Below are 16,650 nucleotides of genomic sequence, written 5' to 3'. Positions count from 1 at the left end.
GATCTTTTAATGAAAAATATTTCGACAAATCATTCTTGACAGTGTCAAATGTCAAATCAGAATTAAAGAAGACTATTATGTCATCAACAAAGATTCCTAATATTACAAGTTCTTTACCAAAAGTTTAGTATACACACAAGGTTCGGAAGGAGTTCCTATGAAACCTATTTTAGAAAGCGTTTCATTTTAACTTTTTATTCCAAGCTCGCGGTGCCTGTTTAAGACCGTAAAGAGATTTCTTCAATAAACAAACTTTGTTTTCTTTACCCTTTTGAATAAAACCAAGAGGTTGCTCCATGAAAACTTCTTCTTCTAAATCTCCGTTAAGGAAAGCTGTATCGACATCTAAGTGCTTCATTCTCAACTTCATATCTGCAGCTATCGCAAACAACGTGCGGAGGGAAGAATGACGAATCACTGGTGCGAACGTCTCCTTGTAGTCTACACTTTCAACTTGATGAAAACCTTTGACGACGAGTCTCGCTTTATACTTGGTAATATTACCATAAGCATCCCTTTAATTTTGTAAATCCATTTACATGGTATAACCTTTTGTTAGGTCTATCTACTAAATTCCATGTATGGAGTTTCCTTAAGGAACTATACTCATCAACCATAGCATGTTGCCACTTATCAGCATCATCGGCATGAGTAGCTTCGTAATATGTCGTAGGTTCATTAGAATCTACCATTGACGTATTGTAAGCTTTATAAAAATTTGTTGTTTTTCTGTCTCTGGAAGGGTATCTGCGCTCAGGGTGCGATTCCTGTTCCAAATTCGCTGTCACTTCTTCCACACTAGGCAGCCTTAAGTCACTGAGAGACTCTCGCTGTTCCAGAGTCACTGACTCTTTTGTACTTTCTAGATTTACTGGTAAAGTTGCTTCAGCCGCCGGGCTGATATTCTCATCACAGTCATAGAATTGACAGTCATGATCAAACTCAGACTCAATCTCTTTTTGCTCATCAAATAACAATATAGATTCTGACTCTGCGACAGACTCAGATTGCTTCTGCTTTAGCGCTGTAAAGCAATTTTCAAAAAAGGTTGCATCTCTGGATATAATAACTTTTCGTGGGTTAGCAGGGTCCCTAAAAATATAAGTGCCTGGATTTTCAGAATAACCGACGAAAATTGCTTCCTGTGCCTTGACATCTAATTTCTTCCTGTGACACGAAGGTATATGGACTAGAGCTCTACAACCAAACACTTTTAGATGGCTAAGATCACCTTTTCGTCCATACCATTTGTCATAAGGAATTTGTCCACCTAAGGCTCGATGAGGAGACCTATTCTTAAGGTAAATGGCAACTTGGAATGCATCTTCCCAGAATGCTTTCGGTAGTGAACTTTCAGCTAGCAACGTTCTTGCCTTTTCTGTAACCGAACGATGGGTGCGTTCCGCTACTCCAACTTGCTGAGGACTATAAGGCGTCGTTGTTTGATGTTCAATACCTTTTGAAGCAAGATAATCAACAAACTCTTTATTCACGAACTCCTTACCTCCATCAGTCCTAATTGCTTTAATTGTTTTATCTAACTGATTTTCAACAAAACATTGAAACACACAAAATATATCTTTGACTTCTGTTTTAGAAGAAATAAAATAAGCAAACACTTTTCGCGTATAATCGTCTACTATTGTCAACATATATCTATTTCCTTGAAAAGAAGTTGTAGACACCGGTCCCATCAAATCCATATGGATCAGTTCCAAAGGGAAGTAGCCCTATTAAACGCTAACCTTTTGAAAGGTTTTCTTGCTTGTTTACCTTCCACGCAAGCGATACAACTAGTTTTATCTACTCCTGTATACTTTATACCTACCTTGTGATTTTTCAGTTGGTTCATGCCTATACGACACAAATGTCCTAACCTTTTATGGTATATAAGCAACATCACTAATATTGTTGACCACGTTCTCGGGCGTGTTTATTGAAATATTTCCAATTCCGCAGCACTTAATCTGTTCTCCATTTGCGACAGTAACAGTACCTTGATTTTGTATCGAGATATTCTGAAACCAGTCCCGTCTAGAAGTCATGTGTCTAGTACAACCTGAATCTACATAAATTATGTCCTTTCTTGGGTTTCCAGAAGTATTAAGACTTGTAAATATCGTATCATTGGTATTTACCGCATTGCCTTTCTCCTTCTTATTTCTCAGTGGACAGTCTGGTCTCTTATGTCCAGGTGTCTTGCACTCATAACAAACTATATTCTTCTTCATTGACTTAGGCTTCTTCTTCGCATGAAAAACAGAGTCTAATGACGTAGCCACATCTTTGGACATTTCATTAAGCAGTTTTGTTTTCACCAACTCTGTAGTCACGTCTACATTGCAATTTTCTAAAGCCATAATGAGAGGTTCATACCTTGGAGTTAGACCTCCCAAAAGTATTGCAGCAATAGACTTGTCCTCTATGACTACATCAATATCCGCAAGATCCTGTGCGGTTGACATAACTGCGTTAATATATAGTTCAATATTTTTGAACTCTGATAGACTCAACCTGTACAGTCTACGCTCCAAAAATAATCTTCGTCCTATTCCTTATCTTCAAAGGCTTTTTGCAAACAAGTCCATGCCTCAGATGCAGTTTTCGCACATCTTATATGGGTTATCGCTGCACCTTCTACTGATAAGCATATCTTTGCTAATGCCTTTGCGTCTTTGCGTACCTTTGTAGAGGCATGGGTTGTGTCTCCATTTGGGTATCCACCGATTGTTTCCCATAAATCCTCATGGATAAGGTAATTTCGCATCTTGAACTTCCAAGTTGGATATCCATCTTTTATCCTCAAACAAGGAAATGGAAAAGATGTGATCGACGCAGGGAATTTTTCACACTCGAAACATCTCCAGATTCATGTGACATTTTCAGACTATTACTATTTCCTAGTCACACAAAAATATATTCAACTTTATTTTACCAAAAACGTGAAAAATCTAAGAACTAAGCGTTCGTGCTGATAACGTGTTGTAAATATGGTATATGTTCTTAGTAATTAAATAAAGTTAGTAAAAAGATGTTATTGACATGAGTGTTTATTTCGGACTAAAGAGAAGTAACTATGGCAAACAAAATACAATTAGTTCTAAAAATAGAACATATAAAAAATAATAAGTCACGACGAAGGTTACAATCTCCAACAATAACAATTCAACTGTTTATTTTATAAAGACATTAAAATTGTCCTCGACCTACAAAACTTAGATCAAATAGCGCAGAAAAAAATGGCGATTTAAAATATTTATATAATTTATAATGATTTCTTATGTTTACGCGAATGTTAGACATTGAAATTAAACTAATTTTCGGATTCTATCGCGGTATTGGTGTTTTATTTTCTCCCGACGTTTCAAAATAAAACATCAATACCGCGATAGAATCCGAAAATTAGTTTAATTTCAATATATAATTTATTTTCGCTATATTTGTTGCTTAGATATTCGCCTTTCAAGCGTCGAAATTTATTCTGTCTTCTATCACGCTGGTACCAAATCTTGTTAACTCCGTAAACTTGCGGTTGACAGTAATAATAGCGACTACCAGATGTGCGGAGATAATATATTATTTAATAATATTATGGATCTATTGATTATAATTATTAATAAACTCAAATCAAAATACATTTGAAAGATTGAAGGGCTTTATATGTATGTGTCTGACAAGATTGGGTATGTTTAGACTACATAATGAAAAAAAAAATATTCATTAATTTCACAAGTTTTACCTACTTTTTTTAGCATTAATATTATATCGTGTTGCACATTGTGTTGTGCACAAAATGACTAGGATTTTTATCAGTAGGTGTGAAAATAAGCGCCCTTAAACTATTATTATTATAGCAAAGGAGAAAGAGGTTCCATGGCCCACAATGGAAACATTTAAAGCGGTAAAAAGAATTTTATTATGATTTTGTTGATTGTACTCGGATTTTAGATCGTAAATGTCGTAACTCAGTTGTCAAGGGGGTATTCCTTGAGAGCCGAAATATTTAACATCTGCTAGGCATCATTTTATTCCGGTCTAATCTGCACGATAAGACTATACACAATATCAGTCTTACTTATAAAAAATTAGCAAAGCTATGTTTAGTTAAAACACAAATTTACTCGGTCGAAACCTGCCATCTTGCCTCTTAATAAGGTTTAAATGAAGACTGCAAGTGTCTAATATAGGTCTACCATTTTAATCCGTATAATTTGGTACTTTTTATATCGATATGATCAATTTTATGGAACTAAGCTATATTAATTATTAAAAACATGGGAATAAATTTAGGAATAATCTTGAACGTATTTTTTTTGTATTCTAGCCTGTTCAATTTCTAAAGTAAAGTGGTTAGAAGCAACTGAAAGTAAAGACTAGAATTTTCTCCATAAGATTCATAATAATATGTTAATTTTGAGATTTCGTTCTATTATAGATAAAAATACATTAAATATTAATTAATTTATTTATTTTTAATATCTCCAATAATTACGGAAATTGCAGTTACAATGAAAAAACATCACATTAAAATACCCATAACAAACAAATAAATGAATAAAACATAAAATATTGAACTGTCAACGTCAGCCGAAAAGATATAAAACGAAGTCTAGTCGATGGATAACACATTTCGATATAAAGAATTAAAAGTTAAAAAGAGCAGAATCGTTGTAACAAACAGTTCGGTGTATGCATAATTATAGAGGGAGGCCATGTTGAACAGGGGCCATCCTTGATGATCATGATGATAATGATGATGATTCTCCATAACTGAACATCGATGTCCAGCGTGAATATAGAACTTGGGTTGTCGTGGCTCATATAGAAGTATTACCTAAAAACAGATAGAAGCAGTACAGTCAAACGTATCAAAAATCGTAGCAAGCAGAGTCTGCACTCAAGGGTTGTTTGAAATCAGTGTTAATGACTCATATAAGGTAATCTTTTCAATATGGGTGACAGGGTTCTATACTTAATTCAGTGATAAACTAATAAGGATAGAATCTGAGCGTTTTTCTTTACTCATTAAAAAGGCAATGATTTAATAATGAACTGAACCACTTACAACCTGTTTTATTAACCCTACAATAGTTAATACTGGAGAATTATTATTATTATTAGATCAGGGAATACTGTGAATTAACGAAAATTATGACAACTTTAACATTCACTTGACATTTACAGTTAATACTCTCGTGTAGAGAACTTAAAAACTTTCAACAAAAGAAAAACATCTTTCATATTTGTTAGGAGTCGGTGCTTAATTTAAATTGATCGTCGTGTTAGCTCAGCTGGCAATAACTAAACATGTTGTGACAGACACTTTAAAAGATATGCCAATATCAAAAAATGCTTTTAAAAGGACAATGATTACAAAATGACTGGACACTAATGTTTCTCATATAGAAAAGATTTTGTTTACGTTGTGCACAACATTAAAGTTGGATTCCCGTGGCATAATAGAAGGTATGTAAAAAATTACACGTCTGATTTACATACAAAGTACTTAGTAAACAAGTGGTATCTATTCTTTCTTTATATCTTTGCATCTGCAACGGATACGCAAATTGCATTGGTCTTCTACGATTTAATTGTGTCGAGTATTCCAACCGTGCCAATACCTTAGACTAGAAAGGTTTATAGAAACTATTGTCTGGACCCTTTAATAGTAAAGTTACTTGTTAGTATATTTATATTTACATGAAAAATAAAAAAATATTGTGAGTACAATAGTTTCGGGTTGTACAGTTTATTAGAAATCCTCTGATATTTACGGTAAAATGAAATTAGGTACAAGCGAATTAAGGCAATATAACATAAATGATAAAGGAAGTCTATTGAATAACTTCAAAGCCTTGTTTGTTTTCTACCTCGTATATATTTACATGTTTTCGGTAATTGGTTATAGTTAAGTAAATTAAGAAAAGTATTCCAAAGTTGTATTGAAGTACGTGAGTAATATATTATTTTCTGTAATACCTAAATTATTCACACAACAAACTGTAGCTACACTCCGCACAATCAATCTATTAAATAAGTTCGAAACAATTTAATTCGTGTTTCTGTCAATAAAGCCTCAAGGCTACAATTTTCATTTCAACGCGACGATTTATTACCTCTGTTGAATGTTACCGCGTACGTCAATAGCTTTTGACACGTAAGTTAAAAGTTATTATGAAAAAATATTTTACAAATTCATTATAAATATAAGATATCCCTCTCGGTAGTAGACGGGGCTCGTACTCAGTGGTGGGCAGTGTATAATATAGAGTTGATGTAATTATTATGTATATACGGTATATTAAAAAAATATTATTAATTATACTTAGATATTGGCCTAAAAAATAAGTTATGTAATATAATGGTGCAGAGCAACATTTTAAAAAAATTACCAAACATAGGTACAATAATAACATATTATTTAAAAGCAAAATATCAAAGACAAATATTTGTCTTTTTTTTCGAAAAATGTACGATAGATATCGAACTAGAATTTTTAAGCCTACGTTTAATTACAATCATTTTCTATTATTGTTCTTGCGATTTCAAATAAAAACATCCTTGACATCACGCACGACATGATTAATATAAATAAATGTACTTATTGTTTTTATATTAACCAAATGTACAACAGACCTATTCCCTAACAATCAAATAATATCGCATGGCGTTGAGTCTTCTACAAATTGACTTCGGTTTAAATATAAATTATGAAATCTTGCCACTCACTGATTAAATAGACTTGTGTTTCTTTCATAGTAAAATACCAAATCGTTTCAATCTCGGGAACCAGGAACGATAGTCTCAACCCCGTTCCAAATGAAGCTGAATATTTCACAAATCATTAAGGTATAAGTACAAAAAACCGAAGTCCGAAGACACATGATAGTATGTGAAATAATTATATGTAGAAGGTAATGATTTCGATGTATATGCGCTCATAGTATCAGAAAAGGCTTTAAGTTTTCGGAGCACCAAATGTGTGATTTTGTAAATAGGAAAAAGTATTTTGAAAACGTTAAACAAGGGCAAATGTTCCTTTAAAGTGATCCTTATTCCTTGTTGTAGCGCTTATATTCTAAGGACATTTCATATCTATGCGTTTAGACCTATCGGCAAGATATTATGTCACATCCAAACATGTCTTTTATTAGCGTCAAATATTTTGAAATTCATCTTGGCTACGGTCTCAGGTATTTCGTATCTTTATATTATTTTATGCGTACATACCATAAAGTTTTAGAGATTAACTATAATATATCTTTGATTATTCATTATACAGGGTTATTTTGATATTGCGTTACTGTATTATACTCGATTTTTGATGACGTATATTTTAATAATAAAAATATGAGTTAATTAGGTACCACGTCATAAAATTATTTCAATCATACAGATATATGGGTGAAATCTGTAATGTTAATAGTTTTATTTTTGTAGATTTCAGCCGCTGTGCGGACATTTCGATCATGTCTGCGTTTAAAAATACGTAAAATTAAATAAATTGACTCACCCCAAAAATAATTCATTGTATTGGAACTGAATATTTTGTGCAACCCTTTTTTTCCGCATCATTGTAATGCTTTCTCGCCAATTGCTCCCGAGAGCCTTTTTCTTCCAACCGATTCTGTTACCGCGTGACAACCAACTTCCCGTTTATATATTGACATTCTTCTTTTTAATTTTAAAATATGGTTCGTGACAGCATTTACTTTTAATAGATGATTATAATGCATTAAGATATTTCAAAATATATTGAAATGTACATTGTATTTTTTTTTAATCTTTAATTTTATTTAAAGAGGGTTTTATCACTACATTGTATTTAAAAGAATAAAGAAGTTTGAGGTAGGTACCTTAGTATAATAAATTAATCATGTTTTGCTTTATTTTACCTAAAGGAATCTAAGAAACAACGCAAAGTAGCAGACTTCAGTTTAATATCCGTAAATATAATATAAATTTGTTTTGGTAAGTTATTACGGGAGATATTAATTGGATTATATTCACTTAAGAGGGTCTATTGTGCCAAGCATAGTGTGAAGTAATACCGGAAGCTATGCAGGCCGCTGTATTATTGGAGCGCGTGAGTGCATTGTTCGCCCTGTAATTGTTTTGTCATTGTTGTGGTGAAAACTCACTAATACCCAGGTATTTAAACATTTTATGTAATTATTAATATTGACAATAATTACTATTGCACTTCGTTGTACTAGTGTAGTTTTTTTCTTTATCTATTTTAATGATTGTTGCATGTTTTCATTTATGTTAACGCTGATGTGATTTTTTGGTTTGACACTGTAAACTCACACTCTACTAAAGAATTATTGTTGTTGCTGTCTCGTTTTTAATGAAATTAGTTTATACATTTTGACTGAAACAAAAAAATGTATTTGGCGAAAACATCATTTAGTTTAAAGTGGCGTTTATTGTTTCAAATGGTGGTTTAATTATACTCGATGCTTTATATGATCAGGGCAATGCCCTGATCATACTTGATCTATCAATTATTATTTGGTGAATTGTATATGTTCATCTGGAATTATTTAAAATAATTAGGTGTTCAGATGGTTGGAATATGATGGAATCAGAAATCAACAGGTTTATAGGAAACGTTGATTGAGTAATCTAATACGTAACTACTTCAACGCATGATTTGTCTAGGCGAATGTTCTAAGTAACAGAAAACTGAGGAAATACATACCGGACTGATGAAAGGTACAAAACCAATACCGTAACAATAAAGGTGGAATTTCCAATTTGTGATGCACTTTTTTCTGAAGTCATTATTTTCTAATTTCAAAATCTCTTATTATATTGTATTTTGTTTTGATGTAAGATGCCACAATCTATCATAATATTGTCGTGATTCACGCCGCTGCCTAATGTGTTCATTAATTTTGCGACGATAAATAAGGAAGCCATCGTAACCTATTCAATATGCAACAGTTTGCTGTTATATTGTCTTTCGTCAGCAATATATTGCAGTCTTTTATGACCTTTCCACTCCATTTTAGCCAAAAACAGCAGCCATTGATACTATTGAATTAATATGTAGCTTTATTTTTTTTTTTATTTTGTAAACCACTAGCCGTTTGAGATATGCATGATTATTTTAATGGGATTAACTGAGTTCCCCATATTTCAAATCCACCGCTACGAATCTCGTTTTCATTTTGTGTTCAACATTGTATAAACGATATTTTTATCATCATGAACTTTTAGTGTGTACTACCTATATTTTGTCTTAATTAGCATTTATCATAGTAAATTTAATATTAGAGTAATAGAATATAATTAACTCAATTGTTTGTAAAAAAATATAAAACTGTTGATGTGTTATGTAAACGAAGAAACATGAAAAAGACTTGTTACGCTAACTAGGACGGTAACTTCTTGAAGCATGAGACTGGAATCACAGCGTTTGCTGTGTTGAGTACGGAAGTGAATTCGTTATCGATACTTGTCCGATATTTCCGACCCAATGGAAGCTTAAGTTGCAATGCTTTTATGCGCTCTACAATATTTTTCTTCTATGTATAGCCATTTTCATAACTAACCGAGTTTTATGCGTGTAAAAGTTGTATCATAGTGACATACGAGAATATTTTATTTGCAGTTCTATAAGCGCTGCAACTAAGTCGCGAACTGTACGATTCAGGATTCTTGTTAATACTTTACTGATAATTATTTGCTTCTTGGGAAGTGATAATAAAAATCGGAAACATATTTGTAGAGTTAGTTAGTTATAGTTTGTAGAGATAGTTTATCGCTGGAAAATGACATTTTTATCCCGCTGGAATACACAATTACAATATATAATTTTACACGAGCCAAGTTCCGAGTAAAGGCTAGTATTAAGATCAGGCTAAATTTCCTCAACGTATTAATGATAAAATGAAATCACTCGAAGCAAAGTCGAAGCGCAGTACATTCGAAAACATTTGCATAAGTAAAACAAAGTTAATAACTTTGATCCTCTCACGACTCACATTAGGGTACACAGCAGACATTATATTTTTACCTTTTACTTTTATTTTTATCATCATAACGATCAAATTAAAATCTATGGCCGGATTTTTACATAAGTTTTATTTATTTATTTTGTAGTTGGTAACTTATGGCACGAAACTGAGAAAAAAGCAAACAACATTTTAACGTTATATATACAACTAAGAAATTGCAAAAAAATATTAAACCGGTAGAAAGTACAATGAAGCATTTTATATGATAAAACGTCAATACTTATTATTACTACGTATTAATAATATTATAATTTCTGACTTTAGTCCATTTGAGTTCTTCTATTTTCCTTAGTTTCCCTATAGTCAGGAGTTTATAATATTATTATGCGATGTATTTATACATTACGCAATAATTGAAGCGCAGCATACTAATGATACATTTCTTATAGCGTTACGTTCCACAACAGCGCGTGTCATTTTGTCAACACCAGGGGCCTTATTCTCTATCCCGCACGTTATTTTGACAGTGCGTAACAAGCACGTAACACAACGCATCATGTTTAGGACTATAGAAATTTGGCTTACAGAATACTATTCCACGCACATTTCTCGAAGATAACATGACACGGCCGCGTTACGCGTTTACACTATCATACAGAATAAGGGCCCAGCTTCAGCTACGTCAGGTCACATTGTATATCGCCTGGCCACGCAATCATATTGGCCTTTATGTCCCTTATTAAACATTAATGTCAATTAATGAATGAATGTTGCCGTTAAAAATCAATATAAACAATTATTTAATATACGTATGGAGGTTTTACCGCATTTGGAAACACGTTTTTAATGTTTTATTTGCATGATCTACTGAGTTTATATTTCGAAATTAGGTTAGCATATTAAATTGGGTTAGCACATTAAATTGGGTTAGCATATTAGATGGTCGTCAGATGTAATAATGAATATTATTATGGTCTAAGTTATAAATATAAAACACCAGTAAGCAGATATCTTTATCTATACTTAATTTAGCTGATGTGTATCACACGAGTAGAGATGTAGAGTTCATTTTTCCTTACTTTTATTAAAAGACCTTTTGCTTATAAACTTGCAGTATAACGTGGTTCGAAATGCGCATGCCGAGATGCTGCCGAACACGACGGATTGCGACAAGGATTTCTGATACGAATGGCGTTGGTTTTGTTGTAACATGAAAATTGGTGAGTGGAGGTAGAATCCCTTATTTTGAATGTATTCCTCTCAATGAGTGCCCTCTAATGGCATGAATTAATGTTCCTCTATCCAGCACACAAATCTATACGCACCACTTCAACGCCCCTTTTATTTCGCATGTAACCTCGAAAACTATCTAGGCACCAGTGTACCTACAAAAATATCCAAAATTGAGCTACACTAAGCGACTACGTAATTATGCATGCTACTGACCTTTCTTCAAAACGTATGCTAGATCGACTGATATCACTCCAAGCACTCATGGATCTCCCGCGGCCGCGGTGGTACGCCATGGCGGCTCCCGCGGTGGCCGTTGGCCGCCGCTCCAGCTCTACTTCCGGTGGGAAATTGACTTTGGTGGAACCCCGAGAGGAGGGCCCTTCGGCGGATTCGCCTCCACCGGAGAGTTCCATCTCGAAGGCTGCGTACTCGGGTGCGTCGTCGGGCTCGCCCTCGCTGCCGTCGCTCGCCGCAGAGAGCGCTTCATATCCGTAGCCAGGGCGGGCGCCACCGCCGCCGCCGGCGGCCACGCCTCCCCCGCCGCGGCCACACTCCGCTCCTGAAGCCAGTCTCGGCGATGCCTCGATTCGACTCAATGACGCTGCTTTTACCGACTGACCTCGGATGTTCAATGGCGAACTCCGCGTAGGAAAATGATTCGAATAACGTAATTTGCTGTGGCGGAACGTGGTGCTGACCGTCTTCGTCTAAAAATGTAATATCGCTAGATACGTACTCGTAGACAGTAAGGCACTCGTACTTCGTTAGCTCTCAATGTATTCTGCCACTAGAACTATCAATAACACTTCACCGCACTGCAAAATAACGACTACCTTTTATAACCTCATCACTGTTACGTTAACGTGAACTGACGCTTTAATTGTACGCATCTGACAATCCACAATAACAAACATCCACTTCAAACCATGCAGATACTATAATTCACCAGTTTTATAATATTTTGACACGCGCTTGTGGTTTACTATCCACTTGTTATTATGGCACAAAGCTTTTATAATCCAAATATGAGAATAACTATTTTCAAATGGTGGTTCGATGGTGCCAGCCTGATTGTAGAAGTGTCTTCGTTCTCCAACTGCTGCCCTTTATGCCGCGAAACAGTACCAAGTTTTGTTAATGGGAATAGAAAACAATGAGAACGTATAGATACTATGTTTCATACATAAGGTGGCAAGCGTGAAGTGAGCGAAGCATAAAACCTGCGAAGTGAAGTGCGCCCAAGTAGTAGTCGGGCGGGGCAGATCGATGCGACTGTTACGGCGTCTTTTGTAGTTCAAATCCCTGCCACCGTAGCGCTTTTGTCTCCCTCAATCATAAATAATATATTACCCATTATCACCATGCCTGTTGGCGTCAAAAATAGGTAACGTTTTATAGTATAGGTTGTCAATAATTATTATACAATTGTATTAATACTCGTCGTGATATTCTGCATGGTCTGAAGGCGAATGGAACTAATTTGAACTCAAGACATCGTAAATTTGGATACTGTAATCCAAAAGGGAATTCCATTGATAATGGAAGTTCCTTTCTATGTCACAGATAGCCAGTAAATTATTGGTTTTGTACAAGCCCTCTTTAGGCTATCGGTACAGATGTAATTATCACACGTACTTATTAGGTACTTCTTCACTTGATGCAGGTGCTAAATAGATTATTAAATATTGGCACGAGCATTCGATATTGTATGTGTAATAACTGTTTTATTTACCTTCATTTTATTGTTTGTAGGTGCAAAACAAACAACTCCAGTGAAGAAAATCGCCATAATAGCACATAGGTTGGAATTAATTTAAAAACTAACCTGATTTCACAATAAGGTTTTTCGATTATTTAAAATGCACATTCTTCTTCGGTGAGGTAGAACTGTGTAATCAGTCATAGTTGTTAGGGAACTAATTCGATGTTATATACTTAATAATCAACATCACGGAAATTAGAACTTAGGCTGATTATTAATATTAAAATGTTGATAATCTCTAACCGTCAAGAAATGTTTTACAAAGTTATATACAAATAGGTTAGTGGTTCACACCAATTTTTTATAATTTTATAACCCTGAATACCTTCTTACTTATTTTATGTATCTAAAGGTTGAATTGAAATACTGATAAAATGTCAGAAAATGTATATTCATTTCATAGGAATTATTAAGACATACCCTCGTCTTTCGTAAAACAAACAGTATTTTCATGAGTAAGGTATCGATATTAGAATCTCTGAAAACTTTATTGAATGGAACTTGATATTAAAGTCGATTTAAGCCAATTTAAATAGTTATCAGTATGATTTTATAATTTTAATAGGATAGAAAATGTGTTTGAAATTAACGAAGACAGTTTTATTTCATACACGAGATTAGATCAATTCATTTGTAATTGTTTAATTTTCTCCAACAGTCTCACTATAATTTTTCAGGTAGTACGAACAAAAATCACTTGATGGCGTTAAAACAGTATTTGTCACGTTAAGAGTTAAGGCCATAATATTGTGGAATTTACAAGAGTGGTGTTTTATACGTCCGTACATGTCAGTAGATAGGTAAGGTTTAATAATAACTAGATTGATTCGCTAGTAAAAATCGAATGAGGTTGTTACGTACGTTCTCCTCTTTCTTTCCCCAGCAAAAAGAAACATTCTTTTTGGTCGAATCAACGAGGGATCTTGACATAGTTGTATAATCTTTGTAGCAACAACGGAAATATCCAGCGAGACCTAAGAATTGTCTTAACCGCCTAACGTTCTTTAGGTGGAGTTTTTGTTAGATTACAACGCAGCCAGTAAGGCTCTTTTCTAAAGACTGATATTAAATATTATAACTGCAACACAGTTATTTTGTTCAAAGTTCGAAACTCAACACAAAACCTATCGGTCTTATCCCGCTTTAATAATCCGACCCTCACTGGGATCGCCTTATGATCCCCTTTTCTAAAAGATCTGCTGTTATTTATTTCTCTTGATAAGAAAGTTATATGGATGTATACATTGGTTAAACTGGGAAGTTTAATTTTCATTTCACCTATTTTAAAGTAGTTGCAGGCGTCTCAGGAATTAATAATCTAAGAACTCAAGAATTATGATCATAAACCTATCCCGTTCTTTGCCTTAAAGTGCTGTGTTCAGCTGGACCGAATTATTGGATTTGATTAAGTTCACCAGAATCAGTTAATATGAAAGTAAGATATTATGTATCTTTTGGTACGAAAATATCGTCCGTCAAAATTATTAATCCATTATTGGAACATTTCTATATGTGATGCTTTGAGCAAATAAAGTTTAAAGATGTTAGTACTTTTGAAAGGATAGGTAATGTATTAAATATGCAATTATGTAATACCTATTACAGATTTTCCGAGCAATTTTTTGGATTTTTTCTTTCATAAGAACCTTCTTCTGACAATAACAAACACAAAAATTAAATAATAGTGAAATCGGTCCAGCTGTTCACGCGTGATGGCGTGACCAAGCGAAATAGGGGATACATTTTTATACATATAGATAATAATATGCAGATTTAAGGTAGTTTTCATTATGCTCTACATGTTCCACGTGGTTGTTAGCAGCCTCCAAACTTAAATAAGTCATAATAAACTTCTGGAAGCACATTGAAGACGCAAAAAGGAACCTTTTTTTTTCAAACCCCTATATTATAATTTTTCTTTGCTCGTGAAACTTATTACGAAGATGCATTTTTATATTTCTCACATTTTAACATCTAATTTTATGGTTGGGTGTGGTTCCTATTATATTCGTTATTGTTTTATGCGGACCGATTGTCAGTGACAATAGGACGTATTCTCTGGTACAATCATTTTTCAGTAATGTATAGATGCACATGCCGTCTTCGCCGTAATATTAACTTCCTGGAGACACATTCCATAGGTAGTATTCCAGCTTTAGATACATCATACACTGTATTATATATAATTATCTATAAAAATGTGAAATGTGTACAACTGCACCCAGTACACATTTAATCTTTTATTATAGAAAAATAAAGAATTCTTTCGGCATTGTGTCTAATGAACACATTACATGTCATAGCAACATTTTTTTGAGCAACGTCATGCTTAAATGATTATATCTCTTTTTTTATTATCTGGACAAATCTTTTACTTCTAAATGTTTGTTGTAATTGTGCATTAATTCTAACTTATCTTCGCCAAAAGCGTTTTAACACGACAAGCAAAGTAAACATTGCTTCTTCTTCGGCTTCTGAAACGCAATCCTAAACTCGTTTCGTCGTCGTCCCTTGCTTTCTAATAGTCATGCTATTCTGATAACACAGGCAAACAGTATAAGGAATAGTCCTCATATTATTGTCAAGTTTAATTCACCATCAAAGTATTTTTTTGTTAAACTTATTCGACAATAGTACCAAAATTTAAATGTTCCAAGACACTGTTATTGATTAAATAAATGATTTAAATAAAACAAATAGTAATATTGTATACTTACTTCATATACGCATTACTTCTTAAAAATATCCTCTCTAAAAATAGCACAATGTTATTTTCTGCTTATTTGATCTGCAGTCTCGTACATTCCCTTTCATAAAGAATATAATTTGAGCAAAAGGGTCATAACTCATGTGCTTTATTCGTTTATTTGAAAAAAAATATTGCTGTAAAAGCCGCGACTTTCCGTCCCAACAGTCAAAGTCGTCCAAACAGTCATGTGCCACCATGCATTAAGTGTTTTAGTTCTTGCAGCGGCAAAGTGCAGATATGGTCCGGTTTAGATAAAAAATACTCGCGGTTGTCGTTTTTTCAAGCTCTTAGTCTGTCGCAACTTCGCTATCACATTCACTGGTCTGACTTTTTTGCCGATTCGTAACAATAAATCCATGTTTCGTGGTCTTTTACCTCTTTGAATGTCCATGCCTGCAATTCTTTGTCACTTTCTGATTTGATTTGAAATTGTGAACAATTTTTTCTCTAGTCTTCATGTAAATTCATCAGCACCTATGTTAGATGGAATGTCGGCGCACCGCGGCGCCTATCGAGTCAGCTTAAAAAGACAGTTCGCACTGACGCTACGGTACTTAAGATCGCATTTGGGCTTGAAAATAGAGGCTAGAGATAGCCTGGTATGGCACTAATCCGTGGCGGCACTGCGGGTGGAGACCACTTTAGTCGTGACTTCTCTTAGGGTTAGTTTCCGTCCATCAGAAAAATACTGACGGGAGGTATTTGGCATCCAATTCTGATGGCAGACTAGGTGCTGCAACTATTACACTCGCACTTCTGCAAATTAACAAGGACATAATGAAATACTATACGTGAAATGAAAAATACGGATAAATTCAGAGAATGTTTTATTATCATTGACCACTTGTTTTATACGAGTTGACATAAGACATCTATGTTTTTAATTTTTAAATTATATTAGAACAAGAGGTTCTACAACATATCCTCCCTTAATAAATTAA

General features: G+C 34.0%; 1 protein-coding gene across 4 annotated transcripts in view; it reads right to left on the bottom strand.

Annotated features, from left to right (window-relative positions):
• Window positions 1-12,397, bottom strand: part of LOC115441144 (potassium channel subfamily T member 2) — an 86,639-nt gene extending 74,242 nt beyond the window's left edge. For 2 of the 4 annotated variants that reach the window (XM_037443931.1, XM_037443930.1), the window contains exon 1: window positions 11,412-12,397. In XM_037443931.1, the coding sequence (XP_037299828.1) occupies window positions 11,412-11,611 (200 nt within the window). In that variant the 5' untranslated portion in view covers window positions 11,612-12,397. The remainder of the gene's footprint in view (window positions 1-11,411) is intronic. The other 2 variants (XM_030165777.2, XM_030165778.2) reach the window with 1 other exon arrangement.
• Window positions 12,398-16,650: the final 4,253 nt, after the last annotated feature.

The sequence above is a fragment of the Manduca sexta genome, chromosome 27 (genome assembly GCF_014839805.1).
Source record: "Manduca sexta isolate Smith_Timp_Sample1 chromosome 27, JHU_Msex_v1.0, whole genome shotgun sequence".
NCBI lineage: Eukaryota > Metazoa > Arthropoda > Insecta > Lepidoptera > Sphingidae > Manduca > Manduca sexta.
The sequence above is the reverse complement of the archived record's forward strand: the minus strand, read 5'-3'. Positions and strand labels throughout refer to the sequence as shown.